Genomic DNA, 17,764 nt, shown 5'->3' on the forward strand with positions numbered 1-17,764 from the left:
CAAGAGCTGTGATTTAAATGAGTTATAAATCTTAATTGTTAAATTATCTATCAGTGTTTATACAGGTGAGTAAATATAATGTAAAAAGCATTGTTTATTTAATTTTTTTGCGCAGAATCAAATCCTAAATGATTTGACATCTCAATGTCGAGACTGCGAATGCATCCTGTTTAGTTCTTATGTGTTTTGTTACCGATTTTTTACATTTATGTTAAATACTTATTGCTCAATTAAAACCACGTGAATAGAGGATTATATAAACATGTTATTCCAAAGGGTTAAAGTGTGTGACATTGTGAGATTTCATTTAATATCAAGAAAAATGCATCTAAGTGGTAAAACATACATAAACGGAGAATGGGTTAGTGCCGCAAGTAACAAAACGTTCGAAGTTATTAATCCAGTAGATGGAAGTGTTATTGATAGAGTACCAGATATGGACGTTGTTGACGCACAAAACGCCATTGAGGCTGCTTCCAAAGCTTTCCAAACATGGAAAAACACTACAGCTAAAGAACGATCGACGTTACTAAGAAACTGGTACAATTTATTAGTTAAAAATCAAGATAGACTCGCTAAGATCATGACTGCGGAATCTGGCAAGCCTCTTTCGGAAGCCCTAGGAGAAGTGAACTATGGAAATGCATTTGTTGAGTGGTTTTCCGAGCAAGCTAGAAATGTTCGAGGGGAGATCATTGGAAGTTCCAATCCATCGAAGAAATTTTTAGTGGAGCATTATCCTATTGGTAAGTAATTTTTTTATTATACTGTTTTTTGGGCAATACTCAGTTTAGGGCACTCTTTCTTTGAATTGATATAAGGTTGAATGCTCGAATAAATGAATTTTGATAAAATTAAAGACAGATATCGAGCACAGTTTATTAATTAAATCTTGCCCAAGTACTTTCTCTTCCTAGAGCATCTTCAGTGGCATTTCGATAGGCCAAAATTGATGAAATGCCTCTGAAGATGCTCTAGGAAGCGAAAGTACTTGAGCAAGATTTAATTAATAAGCTGTGCTCGATATTTGCCTTTCATTTTATCAAAGTTTTTTTTTTGTTAAGATCAACACATTTCGGATCAAATTTAGTTTATCATACATTTATATTTTCATTTTATTTAATTAAATGGTTAAGCTGCCCCAAAAGTAGACAACTTACATTGCATTGCCCTGTTTCATAATTTTGAATATTTTTATTAAAAATTCATTTATTATTATTGTTTAAAATTTAATAGATTAATAATCACTAGATCAAGCAGAGAGACATAGACAAAATTGAGATACATCCACTTTTGTTGGACTAATATACAATTATATACGATGTGCGATCAAAAAGTTCCAGGACTAAAGTTTGCATGGAAAAATTTGCATCGAGATAGGTTTCATGAGTAAGAGAGTTTGAGAATGGTAATGATGTCGTTTTTGTGCAAATATCATAGACTGAACTAATGTGTTGTAATAATGAAGCATCTAATCTCCACTTCTCCACAGTTTTAATGTTTTTCTTTGCACATTTTTTAGTATTATGAAAATGCATAATGGTTGCACCTCATGGAAGGAATTCATAGTAGGCGACATTCTTCCAGTCGAAGAATACAGTAATCATGACTTTCATGTTCAATTTTACTTTGTAGGTGTAGTATAATATATTCAAATCTGATAAATTAAGAATTTTCACTTAAATACATTATTAACCAAATTATGGTAAATCAATTAAAATAGAACAGTAACAATGCATTATATAAAAAAATATTAATGTTATTTAAAACATTTATTAGAAGTCTAGTAAGTGTAAACTCGACCTTGCTGCCTTGCATAAATATTGTGAAGTAGTTACCTTGTAATATCACGATTTGTCATTGAATGGATCTATTAAGTCGGTCAGATAGCCAAGCAGGCTGGGCGGCCGGCTCTCACTCGCTTCACTGCTAGTGGTTCAGCGGTTCGATTCCCAGCTCGGTGTACAGAAAACAAAAAGTCTAACGCAGCAGTTTAAAATTCTAAATGAATCTGCGGCTTAGACTAGAATAGGCTGGTGTCTGATCGGCCTATGGTGGAGTAGTACGGCAAGAGATAAGGGCTTGCGGCTCAGTGATACTACTCCATAGATCCCTACCGGAAGGGCGAGGCGCCTAAAAATACCGGGTATATATATATATATATATATATATATATATATATATATATATATATATATATATATATATATATATATATACATATATATATATATATATATGTATATATATATATATATATATATATATATATATATATATATGTATATTATATATATATATATATATATATATATATATATATATATATAAAAATGTGCACTCGTAAGTGAAAGGGATATTTTCGGTCAAATTTGGAGATAAAAAAGATAAGAGTTGTGCTACTTTATCTTTTATTGAATACGTTTCGCCCACTGTTCAATGGGCATCATCAGTTCGTCTAAAAGAATGGTATTAGCGATACATCTAATATAAAAAACAATTAAGTAAACGATCTTACCTTTAAAAGATCTGTAGCATTAAGATATTAGTATGGTGAAGACACATCAAATATTAATTTACTAAATAAATCAGCAAAAACACAGAATGCCGGAAGATTCCCAATTTAAGTAATTTTATATTAATTTGTTTTATAATTTAACTTCTGAAAAAATTGACGGAAAATTTTTTTCAGAAGTTAAATTATAAAACAAATTAATATAAAATTACTTAAATTGGGAATCTTCCGGCATTCTGTGTTTTTGCTGATTTATTTAGTAAATTAATATTTGATGTGTCTTCACCATACTAATATCTTAATGCTACAGATCTTTTAAAGGTAAGATCGTTTACTTAATTGTTTTTTATATTAGATGTATCGCTAATACCATTCTTTTAGACGAACTGATGATGCCCATTGAACAGTGGGCGAAACGTATTCAATAAAAGATAAAGTAGCACAACTCTTATCTTTTTTATCTCCAAATTTGACCGAAAATATCCCTTTCACTTACGAGTGCACATTTTTTTATATTATATTAAACGGTCATATTCCTTAAAGATATATATATATATATATATATATATATATATATATATATATATATATATATATATATATATATATATATATATATATATATATATATGTTATTATATAGTGTTATTATATATTTCCGAACCTCCATACAACCCAGATAAAAGCAACAGAGATGTAATGACCTGCTTATACTACAAAAACATTTTTGCTTTATTATAGGTGTCTTACAGATTATTGACTTCCATTCGGAGGACTGAACCTTTGGTTCCATATCGTAGCTCTAAATGCATGTCCAGTTTCCAATGATGATGTGTCTCAAAATTTTGTCATTATCATTAATTTAACATTTCAAAAAGTTCCTAACAAACCTGACTTCAGCCTTGTTTTTGGTCAACAAGCACGAAAAAAAATTCACAAGCAAGCAGTTCATGATTAGTTTTTGCATTATAGTTTCTTGGCATGAACCAAATGAAGTGTTTTATTCATCAGCAATCTAAGAGATGTTTAGATGAAGATTTGACTTACATTTTAATGTCTAAAATTTTGAAATACTGCTAAACATGCAAAACTCATTCTACAAAAACAGTTGTAATCTCACTAAAAATGCTATCAAATGTATTAGATTCTTTCACAATGTTACCACACAATTCAAAAAGTACTGGAACTTGTTGATCAATCTGCATAATGTATACTGCTGTTTCACTTGTTTTTATATCTCTAGGTGTAGCTGCACTGATAACACCATGGAATTTTCCCCACGCAATGATTACAAGAAAAGCGAGTCCAGCTCTAGCAGTGGGATGTACATGTGTGATAAAACCAGCAGAAGACACCCCATTGACGGCCTTAGCACTTGCGCAGCTTGCAGAAGAAGCAGGAATCCCAAAAGGCGTCATAAATATCATCACTAGCAATAGACAAAATGCTCCAGCTATAGGTAAACTGTTATGTCAAAGCCCTTTAGTAGCAGGTATGTCTTTTACAGGCTCTACACAGGTGGGAAAGATTCTGTATCAACAATGTGCATCTGGAGTTAAAAGAGTGGGACTTGAATTGGGTGGAAACGCTCCTTTTATAGTATACAATTCAGCCAATGTTGACAAAGCTGTAGAAGGTGCCATGACCTCTAAGTTCAGGAATTGTGGACAGGCTTGTGTAGCCTCAAATAGATTTTTAATTCAGGACGAGATTTATGACAGGTTCATAAGTAAATTAGTTGAACAGACGAAAAATTTAAAAGTGGGCAATGGAGTTGACTGTGGTGTCAAAATAGGCCCCTTAATAAACCAAACCCAATTCCTAAAAGTATCAGAATTTGTAAATGATGCGGTATCAAAAGGTGCTACAATTTTAGCTGGTGGAAAACCTGCTCCAAATCTAGGAAATCTATTTTTTGAACCTACCGTACTAGTAGACGTAAATGATAAAATGAAAATATACCACGAAGAAATATTCGGGCCTGTTATCAGCATTATCAAGTTTAAAACGGAAGAAGAAAGCCTAAAGATCGCTAATAATTCAGAAAGAGGTCTTGCAGCTTACTTTTTCTCCGAAGATCTCAACCAGATCTTTAGGGTTAACAAAAACTTGGAAGCAGGTATGGTCGGAGTCAACGATGGCTTACTTTCTGCTGTAGAAGCACCGTTTGGTGGTATCAAGGAATCGGGTATTGGTAGAGAAGGGTCGCATCATGGGATAGAAGATTATACATACCTTAAGTATACCTGTATAGGTAATTTGCAGTAGATAATATTTGAAAGGCTTACTAGACACGTATGTCATCATGGATTCTTTTTATCTAAGCATAATGCACCTATAAACAATCTTAAGAATGTATTTAAATGGTCTTAGTTTTTATAAAACTATTACTTTGTCTAAATTATTCAATTATAATTTTATTTATTTATTTATATATATATATATATATATATATATATATATATATATATATATATATATATATATATATAGTTGTCGAGATTGACAGTAGTGAGAAGGATCAAATATTACCTAAAAGAGCATAGGAGCGTTAAGACGTTAACTGCCACATGGAATTTGTAAGAATCAAAATAAAAAACAGGCGGTAAACGCTTTAAGAGCTGTAATAAGTATAAACATATTCTTAAGATTGTAATTTTCGATGAAATAAAAATTGTACTAGAATTTGTAGCTTCTTTAAGTTTAGCAGATTGGTAGCAATTATAAATGTATATTGAGTGTTCTTCCATGGTTCTTAATGCTTTTGGATGTAGATTCTACCAGTTGTTTCTGATTTTTCTTAGAACATATTTGTATCTCTATATTGTGGTCAGAAGATTAATATTCTTGTAAATACGAAGTTAAATCTCCACCACGTTTCAAATGTGTGAATTATTCTCTTATGTACTATTCTAATGGTCCAGGATTCGGAGGAATAACTGAATATGGGAGAAACAAGTATTCATATTATATATTCATACCAGAATCAAAACCTGAATATTGACGATTTGGGACAAGAACTGAATATATACTCAAATAGTGAGTAAATTATGTACTTTCATGACTGAAATCATAACGAGAACAGTTTTTAAAGATATTACGTGATTTTTACGTAATATTCACGTTATTTTTTAAGTGATGACACATTTTTTATGTGTTGACTTGGTAAAATTGTGACCAATGTACGTAAAACCGTTGAATTGCTGTCAAGTGCCGTCAAGATTTACCAAAGCTCTGACTTATCAGTTCAATATATAGTTAAATTTACAAATATAAAGAGATATTGGTGTGTAGACTGATTATATGCTTCCAAATGATGTAGTTTCGCATCTAAAATTATAGGCAGACCAATTCGTAGAAATTTTACGTGATTTTCACGTTATCTTTTTACGTAATTTTTAATTTTTACGTAATTTTTACGTGAAGCTACGTAATGTTCGTGTTGATGTAAATTGTAAAACAATGATACGATTTACAAAAACTCTGACTTATCGGTTCAATATAATATAGTTAAATTTACCAATATATTGAGATATTGGTGTGTAGATTAATGTTTTGCTTCCAAATTATGTATTTTCGCGTCTAAAATTATAGGCAGGCCAATTCCTAGAGATTTTACGTGATTTTCACGTTATATTTTTTACTTGATGATTTGGTAAACATACTAGGGAAATTCTGTGTAAGTTACTTTCAATTTTTCATGTCTAAAATTATCATGAGACTAATTTGCAGATTTTTCGTAAGAGACCTTACGTAATATCGGATAATTTTTAACGGAAATGTTTGATATATCAAATAACAATCAGGTAGAAGGTACAACTAATACATTTTTGCAATTTATGAATTCTCGTACAATCTTAAAGCTTCATTTACTGATTAATAATGTAAGAGTTAGAATAGTACTTTTAAAAACAGGGTTTGATAATTTTTTTGTTCCTTTTTGTGTATAATCATTCATAAATACAAGGGCAACCTAAAAATTTGTCGGCCTAGTAGCTAATCAAAATATGTTTTGTATGTGATTGATATAATCAAAGTAAATTTGATTTTGCATAGTTGCCATATTTATTATTGTATAAAGCCTAATGTAACAATTACCGTAATTTATAACATTTTAGGATGTAAAACGTACACAATCATTGCGTTATAAACGCGTAACAATTGTATATTATAATAATAATTGCCTGTGTCATTCCTCTAGATGTAAGAATGTAGTGATATACTCCAATTGTCTTCCAAAAAGGTCTTCCAAAATGTAACTTCTAGTAGCAATATTAATTATTAAAAATAGCATCTATAAAATCTTATATTTGTGGTTTTTTTTTGCGGAAATGCGATTATTACGTAGAAGAATAAGTATTGCATATAGAGAATTTATCAGAGAAACAATACGTTAATACCAAGCTGGTTTTAAAGCAAGATACTGATGTATAGATTACGGATAAATAAGTCGGTCATAGCAACAAATAAGCAACCAATATTCCTTTAAAAGGTAACACCAGTGGCCTTAATTAAAAAACTTATTTAGTCACACATTGAGGTAAACGTAGCACACAAGCCTCGGATGTGCAGTGGATAGATCAGCGACATATCAAAGTGAGTTGCCGAAACTTTTTAAATACGTTGAAGGCCACTATGAGGCATTAATTCAATAAACACTGCACAATACAGATAATACACACTATACAAATTGGCCAATCACCTAATAACCATCTTTAAAGAATCTGTGATTTGCATTTTTCATAAAATTTATCTAAAATCGACATAAAATGCGGTATTTTTTGTGCACTTTTCTGTGCTGTTCTTTTTAGTACTTAATGTTACATTATCCCCAAAGAAAACTACAAATATTTGTTGTTTGGTAAAATAAAAATTATGGTAGTGATACCCCAGTAGAACCCACAAAATAATGTTAGCAATAATTTGTTTGAATTTTCTTCCGCTGTTTGTTAATGTTATGTACAGTCGTTTAAAAAAATGTTTGTCTGTTGTTTAAACTAATAAGTTATACTGATTAAAATAAGCTCCAACTTTATTTTGTTGATAGCAATACTCCCAAACTGTTTGTTGGTTATATTACTATGCAATAGTGTAAATAATTGTTGTAGTTAGAACTCATTATGTAAAGTTTTTTGTTGTAAACCAAAGAGATAAATATATACATGAAACATATAGTTTAGTTTTTTTTTCTCTTCAAACGAACAGTTGAAAAAACATCGTTAATAGAATCATTAATACTATCGTCTTAAAAATTTATTGTTACGCTCTATACTTGACGAACTACTTCAAATCTCAAAAAAATCAATATTGAATGCAAAATCGTGTAGACCTTATCTTGTCAAACCGTTACAAGCCATTATATAATATATATATATATATATATATATATATATATATATATATATATATATATATATATATACTGTATTATCGGCCAATCTGTAACAGTCTTCACAATTTTAGTTTTACTGTAAATATCTAATTACATTTTATAAACAGTTTTCATTTTTTTTTAGTTTATGTTAGTTATGTTAAAGTTGAATATTATTAGTGAAGAAGTTAGGCACTAGAGAAGCTCCGTTTGTTGTAACTGTTGTTACACAGCGGTCCTTGGACATCAATCAAGAGATATACGTCTGTTTTATAGATTTCGAAAAGGCTTTTGACAGGGTACGTCATGATTTAGCTACTTAAGGTTGTTCTTGAGAGCAAAAACACATGATAAAGATCTTAGAGTAATCCTGAATTTATACTGGAATCAGCGAGCAAACATAAGAATGGAAGATGACATTTTAGACGGAAGTTTTATCAAACAAAAATGAAGAAATAAACGTAAATGATGAAGTAATAAATAACAAGATACTGTGCTACTGGCAAGAACATGGGAAGAGTTTCAATTTTTACTAGAGAATATGAATAGGGTACCTATACAATAACTATCGACGACCTCAAAAGAATTGCGACCAATTGGATAGCAGAGGCGCAGAACATAAGTAGATGGAAATATCTGAGGAAATAAGAGATTAATACCTTATATTTTTGTATGCAGACCCCACATGCTTTCTTGCTTTATTTTCGGCTGAATATCGTATCACAATTAGTCTTAAAAGTTTGAACTACTTTTTTGACACGCGCACGTGTTTTCGATTGGTTTAAGCGTTTTCTGGCCAGCCGATTAGACGATATATTATGTCCTGGCCGTCCTTCCACTTCAAAAAATGGATAATAGTATCGAAAAAGCCGGTTATCTGTTTATATCAATTTCTGTACACAATTCCAGTGTTCGATTATTTGCGCAATATTTGCCGGATCTGAGGTCGTGCGACTATATATATATATATATATATATATATATATATATATATATATATATATATATATATATATATATATATATATATATATATATATATATATATATATATATATATATATATATATATATATATATATATATATATATATATATATATATATATATATATATATATATATATATATATATATATATATATATATATATATATATATATATATATATATATATATATATTAGTGGATTTTCTTGGGCTTAGGTTCATAAAAAAATTTGATTTGATACTAAGACATTTTTATATGTCCTATGTTTTTAATATTATTTTAATTGTGACGTCTACTTGTTAGTACCGAATTTTTACATGCTGGTCAATATTACTTCTTGAAAAAGGTATGGATTTCCTGCCGAAACGTCGAAAAAATATATGAAAATATCTTAGTATCAAATCAAATTTTTTTATGAACCTAAGCCCAAGAAAATCCACTAAAAAATATATATTAAGGTTCAAGAACTAAACTCAAACTATATATATATATATATATATATATATATATATATATATATATATATATTGTGAGGTGAAATAAGCACTAAAACGAACAAGATAAGAGAGTCCGTCGAGAGAAAATTCAAATTAGTGAATGTTAATAACTTGGAAGCTCGACGTTGAAACATTGAAATAAAATTTTAGATAGTAATGGAGGTTGTCGTAACACAAGAATAATACGAAAGACTCGCTGCTTAGTATCGGAGGCGTCATTGGGGTGGGTATGGATTTGACTAACAGACAGATAATAGATCAAGAAACTGAAAGATCAAAAGATCTTAGTGGGAGATTTATAGATGACTCAAATTCGTTGTAAAATATATCAAATCATTATACAAATGAACTCATTATTCAAAAAAGTAAATTAATTTTTACTTAAAATTTCAAAATTGATAAATAAGGGATATGGACCACAAAATGTCTCAAACTATACATCGTACTATACTCAATAAAATATGGAACTTCATAATGGTTAAAATAAATGAGAATTAAGTCATAAAATGTATCCCTAATCAACTATAAAACTATATAGTGATTTAGTCATAAAATGAGTTATATAAATATATATCTAATACAACAAGAAAACTTTATCCTATTCACACTTAGCTGAAAATCAGCGGGTCAACGATCCAAGTCGTTCATTCAACCTTAAGACATGTGCCTCGAAGCAAAAAAAGGGTGGATACAACCCTTTCAATTTAGGTCCAAATCTGATCTTATCTTGTGGGGTTAAATAAAACAATGAAACTGGAGAGGTGATGACATGAGGACGGCTACTGGAAGCAGCCTGTCGGTGGGACTCTAAGAAAGATAAATTTTTCTATATTTTATAATCAAATGAAACGGGACAAAAATAATAAAGCTTACCGTAAAATGCGAGTTTATCGCTACACAACCGTATCTAAAAGACTAATTACTTAACGTCTGCAGCCATCGCACAACAAAACTAATATGCCTCAAATCTTGGCATTTGAGTATTTTATATCCTATTGCCAAACAACCTACTAAGTTTTATTATATACTTTTAACGTAAACTAAACACAGACAAAATTAATTACAGGGGGAACCGAAAATACGACGTAGTTAGAGACAATAAAGACAGTCTACGAAATAGTATACGCATATGGTGGTACAGCACTACCAAAATTTTGAAGACAGAGTATCTTCTGACAGTTGTTAACATTCTGAACCTATTTTCACTTTACTTATATCCTTTCAACTCTTCTTATGTTCTCTATAGGTTTGTCTGCATTTTTCCTGTACGTTCTTCCTTGCTTCCCTTAAACATTATTAATCATTCTCTTGTTTGTATCTTTATCATATTCAATTTGGCACTATTTCTTTCTGTTTTACTTCACCTACCTTTCTTGCCGAATATATTCTTCACTACCTTGTTGCTAATTATACTTATTTCCATTTTTCTTCGAAACTTCCCTTTAAACAGGAATCATGTCTTACACTTTGTTCTGTGTTTTGTTAAAATATAACCGTGTATATGCCCAGTTTTGTCCAATAAGTTTATCATGTTCTGAAACATTCATTAGACTGCATCTTGGTGTACAAGAAACTGAAAATGTTTCTAAATAAAGCAATCGGTATTATTGGATGATCTAGAACTAAAAAAGTAAGAATAAAATTAACCGAATATGGATAGGAACAAAGAAAATAAATGATTGGAAGATCTAGAACAGCGAGTCTGCCACAACTTGAAGTTTTAAAATCATTTAAGAAAGTCCAGAAATGAACAATAGAGAGAACAATAATAGAAGAATTGTTAAATAAAATAGATTGAAACTTTGCATAGGCTCAAAACACAAGGTAGAGTAGATCACACTGAATAAAAGTCTCAAAACAACAGTGTCTTCGCTGCTTTAAATACAAACACGAAAATGTGTATAACTCTTAAAAAACGTCCAAAAGTATGCTGTATTTTTTTCTGAATGACAGAATACAATAGAGCAACTTCTAGATAACGCTTAGCTAAAAACATTGTAGTGGAAGCCGATGGAATAAAAAGGTCTCTACTGGTTGCAAGATCAATGAACACTGGTTATAGAAGAAAGATGCAAGTGTACTCTTTTCTTACAAGTCACCAAATACACTTTACTCATATTACAAAATTTTTCATTCGTAATAGTGTTCGTTTAAAGTGTTTTTGAGGATTCTCGACAAGAAATCTCCGACAGAGCTAATTTATCGCATATTTACAACAATAGATTTAATAAGATTGTTGCTACCTTTTCCTAAAATGAAATTAATACTTACGAATAAGATTAAATTATTTGGTAAACATTTGTCTTAAAGAATTATTGAGTAGTGCCTGAATATTTTTTATTTTAAAAGTCTTACATGATCCCTTTACTTGCGCCTCTATCAATTCGATGGGAAGTTTGGATTGCAGCGATTTCAAGTAAAATTATTACTGTATATTAAATTGAAAACAACTATAGCTTGAGGAAACAACTGCTTTAGATAAAGAACCGTTTTTTTTTTTCATGAAAACCTAGTGTTTACCAGTTCGTTGTATTTATTTTCACTAATCTTTTTTGCAGGATCCAACAAGTCGACGGTGGATTTTTCGAAAAATTCGGCTCCCTCTTTAGGGAACAGGCCGAGTTCGTCGTAGCACAGGAGCAGATCGAAAAACAAAAAGTAGCCGAAGCTGCTGCTGAGATTTCTCCGGATAAATTAGGCGAAGAAAGCGACAGTGACCAACCGTTGCCGACGGTTGAAAGCGACGAAGTCTCGGTCGCTTCAACTGATTCCGAAAACGAGACCGAAAAAGATCAGACTGATCTTATAGCTACAGCATTGAATGTGAGTATTTTTTTTTTGTTTTCACTGTTACTAAAATAAAAAAATGTGAAATCATTTTTTTTAGCAGAAAGTTCTTCCTTTCGACTATAATTATTATAATATTGACAACTTGATTTTCTAATTTTAGTAGTAAGGAATATCTATCTACACTTCATTAAATATCATTTGTTGAGACTTTTTCCTCCTTCTCTTTTATATAGACATCTATATATAATAAATAGGTCTTAAAAACAGATCCAGTTCGAAGGACCATGTTGACGAATTAATAATTTCAATTTTAACTAATCAATTTAACTTTAACTAACAAATATTTAAAATTTTCCCCTTCGTAAATATGAACGCTTTTCCTAGTAATCGGTTTGAGATAAGTTAAAAAACTAGCTGAGAGTTTATTCTTATTATATCTTTTTAATTTGAAGGATTAGATTTTTCCGATGGAGATCATTTTAGCCCACATAAATTTATTTACTTACTTTATGTGTTGAGTTCTCCCGAATCGAATTTCACTGATTGTTTTGATCACAAAATGTAGGGTTTGATCTACCATAGGGCACATAAATTTACTAAATCTTGCAGTGTGCCCCATGCACATAGGGCACATTTATTCGAGTCAGCAGTTAATAGCCCCTATTTGTCCAGTTGGTTACTCTTGAGTCCTACGAATAGTATGCGAATGGGAGTTCTGGTTACAGGGTAGGGAAGATACTACCAGATGAGAGTTTTTCTCGAGATGTTGTGGGATGGTTTCTTTTCATTTGGTAAGACTAGTTCTTTCAGAGGAATCTTGTAGACGGATTGATCTCTTGAGAAAGTTTTACTTTGATTTAGCAACATCTCTTCTAATATTAGTTGAAGCGATATCGGATAGGATAGAGTTTAGTAATGGGTGTGAATCTTAGGTATTATATCTTAAAACTCATATTTTTAGTAAACTTTCAATTCACAAGTTATTCATAATCATAATCCTTGTTTTCATGCAGAAGACCAGCCTAATTAGCGTACAGATACAACATGAAGTATAGTGATAAATTGGATAATCAAGTCATATAAATCAGAAAAGTATTGGTCCCAATTAGACCCCTGATAAACTCCATAATATTTTCTGCTACATGTAGCACATTGTTACCCATCCTTTTTGTATTCTGTCACTCAAATATGCCTTCAGTCAAACTAAACCCAGTCTAATTATTCCATATTTTTCAAGTACATCATGATCCACTGTTTCGAAAGTGTTTTACAAATTTAATGATACAAATATACAACTTAATCCATGAATGTATTTTTCGATTATTAAATATAAAAAATGTAGAATGAAATTTTTACAAATTTACACAATTCTCCAACTTACGCAAATACCCCCGTACTATTTGAAGTTAATAAAAAGAAGTTTTACAAAAGTAGACGCCGACATCTATCATTAGAAAGACATGTTAATGTTACGTTAACGATAGCGTGTATAACATCAAGTCAAAATACTCATTAGACGAAGACTAAAAAAAAAATAATAAGAAAAGTTGAAGCTAAAATGTTAATCGGTTTTCTATTGCCAACGATTTAATTTAGAGTACGGATGACTAACTAGTACAATATATACGTTACAACTTTAGATAGAACAGTGCATTAAAATTTTATTTGGCATGATAAACTCGACAATAAACTTAAATTCAGAACCTCTACAATTCTGCTAAAAAAAATTTAGTTAAAAATTCGTGAATTTTCCATTATGGCTTATAATTTTTTAATGTTTCTTAAAATGTTGCTGTACAATTCCATTGTAGTTGTTTGTTTTTTCGTTACCATCTGTTTTCAGATTTTGTCATTCGTTTATACTGCAGAATATTTTTGTATCCCATATGTCAAGGTTAATCGTTAAATATTACATCTTTAAGGCTCATTAGCGCGTAGGATCTTACTATTTAAGGTATTTAGGCCTTTAGCTGAATATTAGTATCCTCCACTCTTTCCTGCCCTTAAAGTTTTTCTTCCAATTTCTAATTTGCTTCTGTTTTAAATTATCCGCAATCATCTCTGACTAACTTATACGTTTTTTCTTTTTCTCAGTTTCAGATCAGATTTCCACCATGCAATATCTTTTAAATGACTTTCATTTCCATTCTACTTAATTGTTCCAACCATTGCAGTCCTAGTGTTCTTACAACTTTATGTATTTCAGGTTCTTGGGGGAATTCGTAGAGAGAATTAAAATTCCTTGGGCTCTCATGTTTTAGTTTTATATATTGGCTCTTTGGTTGATTTATTTTCCAAACATATTCCTCTGCTGTGGCAATTAGCCCATTTACAATTTGTTCCGGTTTCTTTTTGTCACTTTGCAGCAGCATATCTGGCCGCTTTGCCAAGTTTATGCCGCTTTTTCTTATAATTTTTTTAATACAAAATTATTTAAAAGAAATTATGTGATATAGAGCAACTTGTAAGAGTACTTTTGTCATTTAAAATTACCCATAACTTTTAAATGATTATATAGAAATGTCATATTATGGTTATTTTGTGGGAAACGATTCTTCAGATCATAAAATAAACTAAATTAAAAAGAAGCAAAAGGCCGAGTAGCCGATGATGAATGTGAAAAATATATGAAACAGTTCCAAGTGTGCCAAAATTATTATTGCAATTGTTCAAAACCGCTGTAAACAAACTTATGCTGGTGATACTGATCGCAAATATAATACTAATACAATATGAAGATTTGTAGTTATTTTACTAATACTTCTGGAAAACTAAACCACCTGATATAATTTTATGACTAATCGTTAAGTCGGTGATTTAATCTACATGTCGCACATTCAATCAATATACAAATTAATATGATTAATAGTTGAATAATGAGTGTCTATTTTAAACGATTATTTACTTAGAAAAATATCATTGCGGGAACTTCCTACTCAAATACTTGGACATGCAGATCCTTTTAAGAATGCTAATTTTTGCAACTAAACATTCATTATATGCTAGTCATGAGGAATATTAATTGTAAACCTTAAAGCTTTTTTCATTAAGGGTTAAGGTCGTTTATATGGGTCTAAAATAAAAGGTTTTTTTTGTAATTTTTGAAAGAAAAATGAAAATAATGTGAATATTTTTTAAGCGTTAAAAACTTCTTACTTGTCACCATTATCATCTAGCACATCTTCATTATATTTCCGCTTAATTCATGGTACTGATGGCAGAAAATGATAGATCTCCTTTTTCAAGGGGTAATCTAGGATACAACAGTTATTTACGGAAATCATTTTTCTACTTTTGATTTATAGTCTTCAGGACTATACATACTATGTATGTATAATTGTTTAGTTCTGTAATTAATTTTTTGTGTCACAGAACCTGTTGAGATTGTACACGCTATCAAACTATTAAAAAGTAACAAAGCACCAGGACTAGATGATACTTATGCAGCAACAATCAAACTACTTAATGAAGAAACTCTAGGCATTATTGTGAAGTTCTTTAACGATATCTGCGATACGGGCTAGATTCCAAAACATTGGCTTCGCTCTACATTCTGCAAGGAACACCGGCTAATAAGCCCAATGAGCCACTTATTAAATCTTTTTTGGAGAATACTGTATAAAAGATTATTTAATAAATGTGAAGAGGTCAGTGGCTAGAGTCAGTTTAGTTTCAAAAATGGACTTGGCAGGAGAGAGGCAATCTTTAGTATGCAAACATTAATACAAAATTGTTTATATCAAAGAAAGGATATTTCCTCTGTTTCATAGAATATGAGAAACCATTCGATAACGTAAAACACGAACTAATGATGAAATATCTACAACGTTGGGATTGAATGCCAAGGATATAAGAGTTATCGCCAATAAAAAGGGAGAAATGAAAGGTTGTTTAACTTTACGTAGAAAAAATATTCGCAAAAGTAGTGGCAGACTCTAACAAGGGTATTGAAGTAAACGGTATATTTATTAACAACATTATGCCGATGGCGCAGTGATAGTCGCAGATGACCTCGAAGATCTTCAGTGTCTTTTAAATTATCTAAGCGTGGCAAGTGAAGCTTTGGATTTGAAAATAAGTATCAAGAAGACAAAAATAATGATTATATGTAGAAATAATTACCCAAAGCAGAGACATTATGAAGCTGGAGAAGAAATCGAGCAAGTTAGGCAGTTTAAATACTTGGATTGTGTGCTAACATTAACAGCATAGGATAGTTGGAATCATGAGACAAAGTAGAACAAGCCAAAAATGCTTTTTTGAAACTTCGTAAATTTCTGACTGATCGCTGGATTTCAACCTGAGATACAAGACGCTAAAGTATTACGTTTGGCCTGTTCTCTTGTACGGAATGGAAGCATGGACGTTAAAGGCCAGATCCATTAACAAACTTGAAGTTTTTGAGACGTGATGCCTTCGCCGAATGCTTAGAATATCATGGAAGGGCAAAGTAAGAAATGAGGAAGTATTAAGAAGAGCGGCCCTCCAGGATAGGAAACTTTTTTATTATGCCAGTTAAAAAAGAAGATCAATCAATTCAAACAGAAAATTATTAGCTTCTAACATCGACGTTACGCGATAGTACAGTTTTGAAAGAGCTTGTAACGTGTGAAAATATATTCTATTGATATAAAACTTTCTCTCCATATTTTAGATTAGAAAGTTTAGTTATATATAATAAGACTTCAAAAATATTTTTTAAAAAAAGTATTTGTTTTCAGTGGTTACTACTGAAAACTTCTAGCATCCCTCGTTCGACTTCCAAATCTATTTTGGTCTAATATATTTTTTATTAAATCTAGGAGGTTTATGTGTTTAATCCAATTCCCGAGTTATTTATTATGAAGTGGATATGAATTTTATAAGGCTATAAAATCGTTATCTCGTAAAATGCTTTTACATCTGGTTTTCTAAAAGTAAATGCAAATATTTGAAAGATTAAGTAATTTTATGGGAATTTTTTTAAGTTGAGTATATCTGGCGTTTTGAGGCTGAAGGATTTTACAGAGGGATTTTAGGAAATATTCTCTCTTGGAAAGTTGCACGTTTTGTGCGTTAAAAATAACATTTACTAATTTATAATGAAGTGAAATAACTTATTCCTTTTATTATTTAATTGCTTTTTGTTATTTGACCTTGCTATATTGTTTACTTTATTATGTTCTAACGACCATATCTGTTATATTATGTTGGGTTGTAATGCAGGCCTAAAAGTAAATCGTTTCTCTACAATTAACTCTTTCTTTAAAAGAAAATCATAAACCCTCATAGAATAGTTAAAAAATAAATCGATAACTATTGTCCACTTAAAAGGGCACGGGGTCAGACAATATTGAAAATTGCTACCAACAAAGTATATTATATAGGGTGGAAAACACTTATGGAATAAAATTATTTTTATCCAGATCACACTCATACTCCCTCTAAGGGGAAAATTCGCTCATGCCAGATACCTACGGTATCAAAAGGATTGAGCTCTGCTGGGACTCTTTCCGTGTTATCGAGCCCTGCTAGGTGACTTCTTATGCTGGATTATCTCCCATAAATTTTCTTACACATCCGGACGTCGCGAGGAGTACAGTTTTCTGCATGGACTTATAGG

General features: G+C 30.8%; 2 protein-coding genes across 11 annotated transcripts in view; both read left to right on the forward strand.

Annotated features, from left to right (window-relative positions):
• stac (C2 and C2B_Munc13-like domain-containing protein staccato) overlaps positions 1-17,764 on the forward strand; it is a 188,754-nt gene that overhangs the window by 121,376 nt on the left and 49,614 nt on the right. For all 10 annotated transcript variants that reach the window (XM_072537024.1, XM_072537026.1, XM_072537025.1 and 7 more), the window contains one exon: positions 11,931-12,195. In XM_072537024.1, coding sequence (XP_072393125.1) covers positions 11,931-12,195 — 265 coding nt within the window. The remainder of the gene's footprint in view (positions 1-11,930; positions 12,196-17,764) is intronic.
• On the forward strand, positions 117-7,687 carry Ssadh (succinic semialdehyde dehydrogenase). The gene is made up of 2 exons (XM_072537036.1): positions 117-746; positions 3,759-7,687. The coding sequence occupies exons 1-2, from the start codon at positions 263-265 to the stop codon at positions 4,781-4,783; spliced, it is 1,509 nt and encodes a 502-aa protein (XP_072393137.1). The 5' UTR covers positions 117-262; the 3' UTR covers positions 4,784-7,687.

The sequence above is a fragment of the Diabrotica undecimpunctata genome, chromosome 7 (assembly GCF_040954645.1).
Source record: "Diabrotica undecimpunctata isolate CICGRU chromosome 7, icDiaUnde3, whole genome shotgun sequence".
Classification (NCBI taxonomy): domain Eukaryota; kingdom Metazoa; phylum Arthropoda; class Insecta; order Coleoptera; family Chrysomelidae; genus Diabrotica; species Diabrotica undecimpunctata.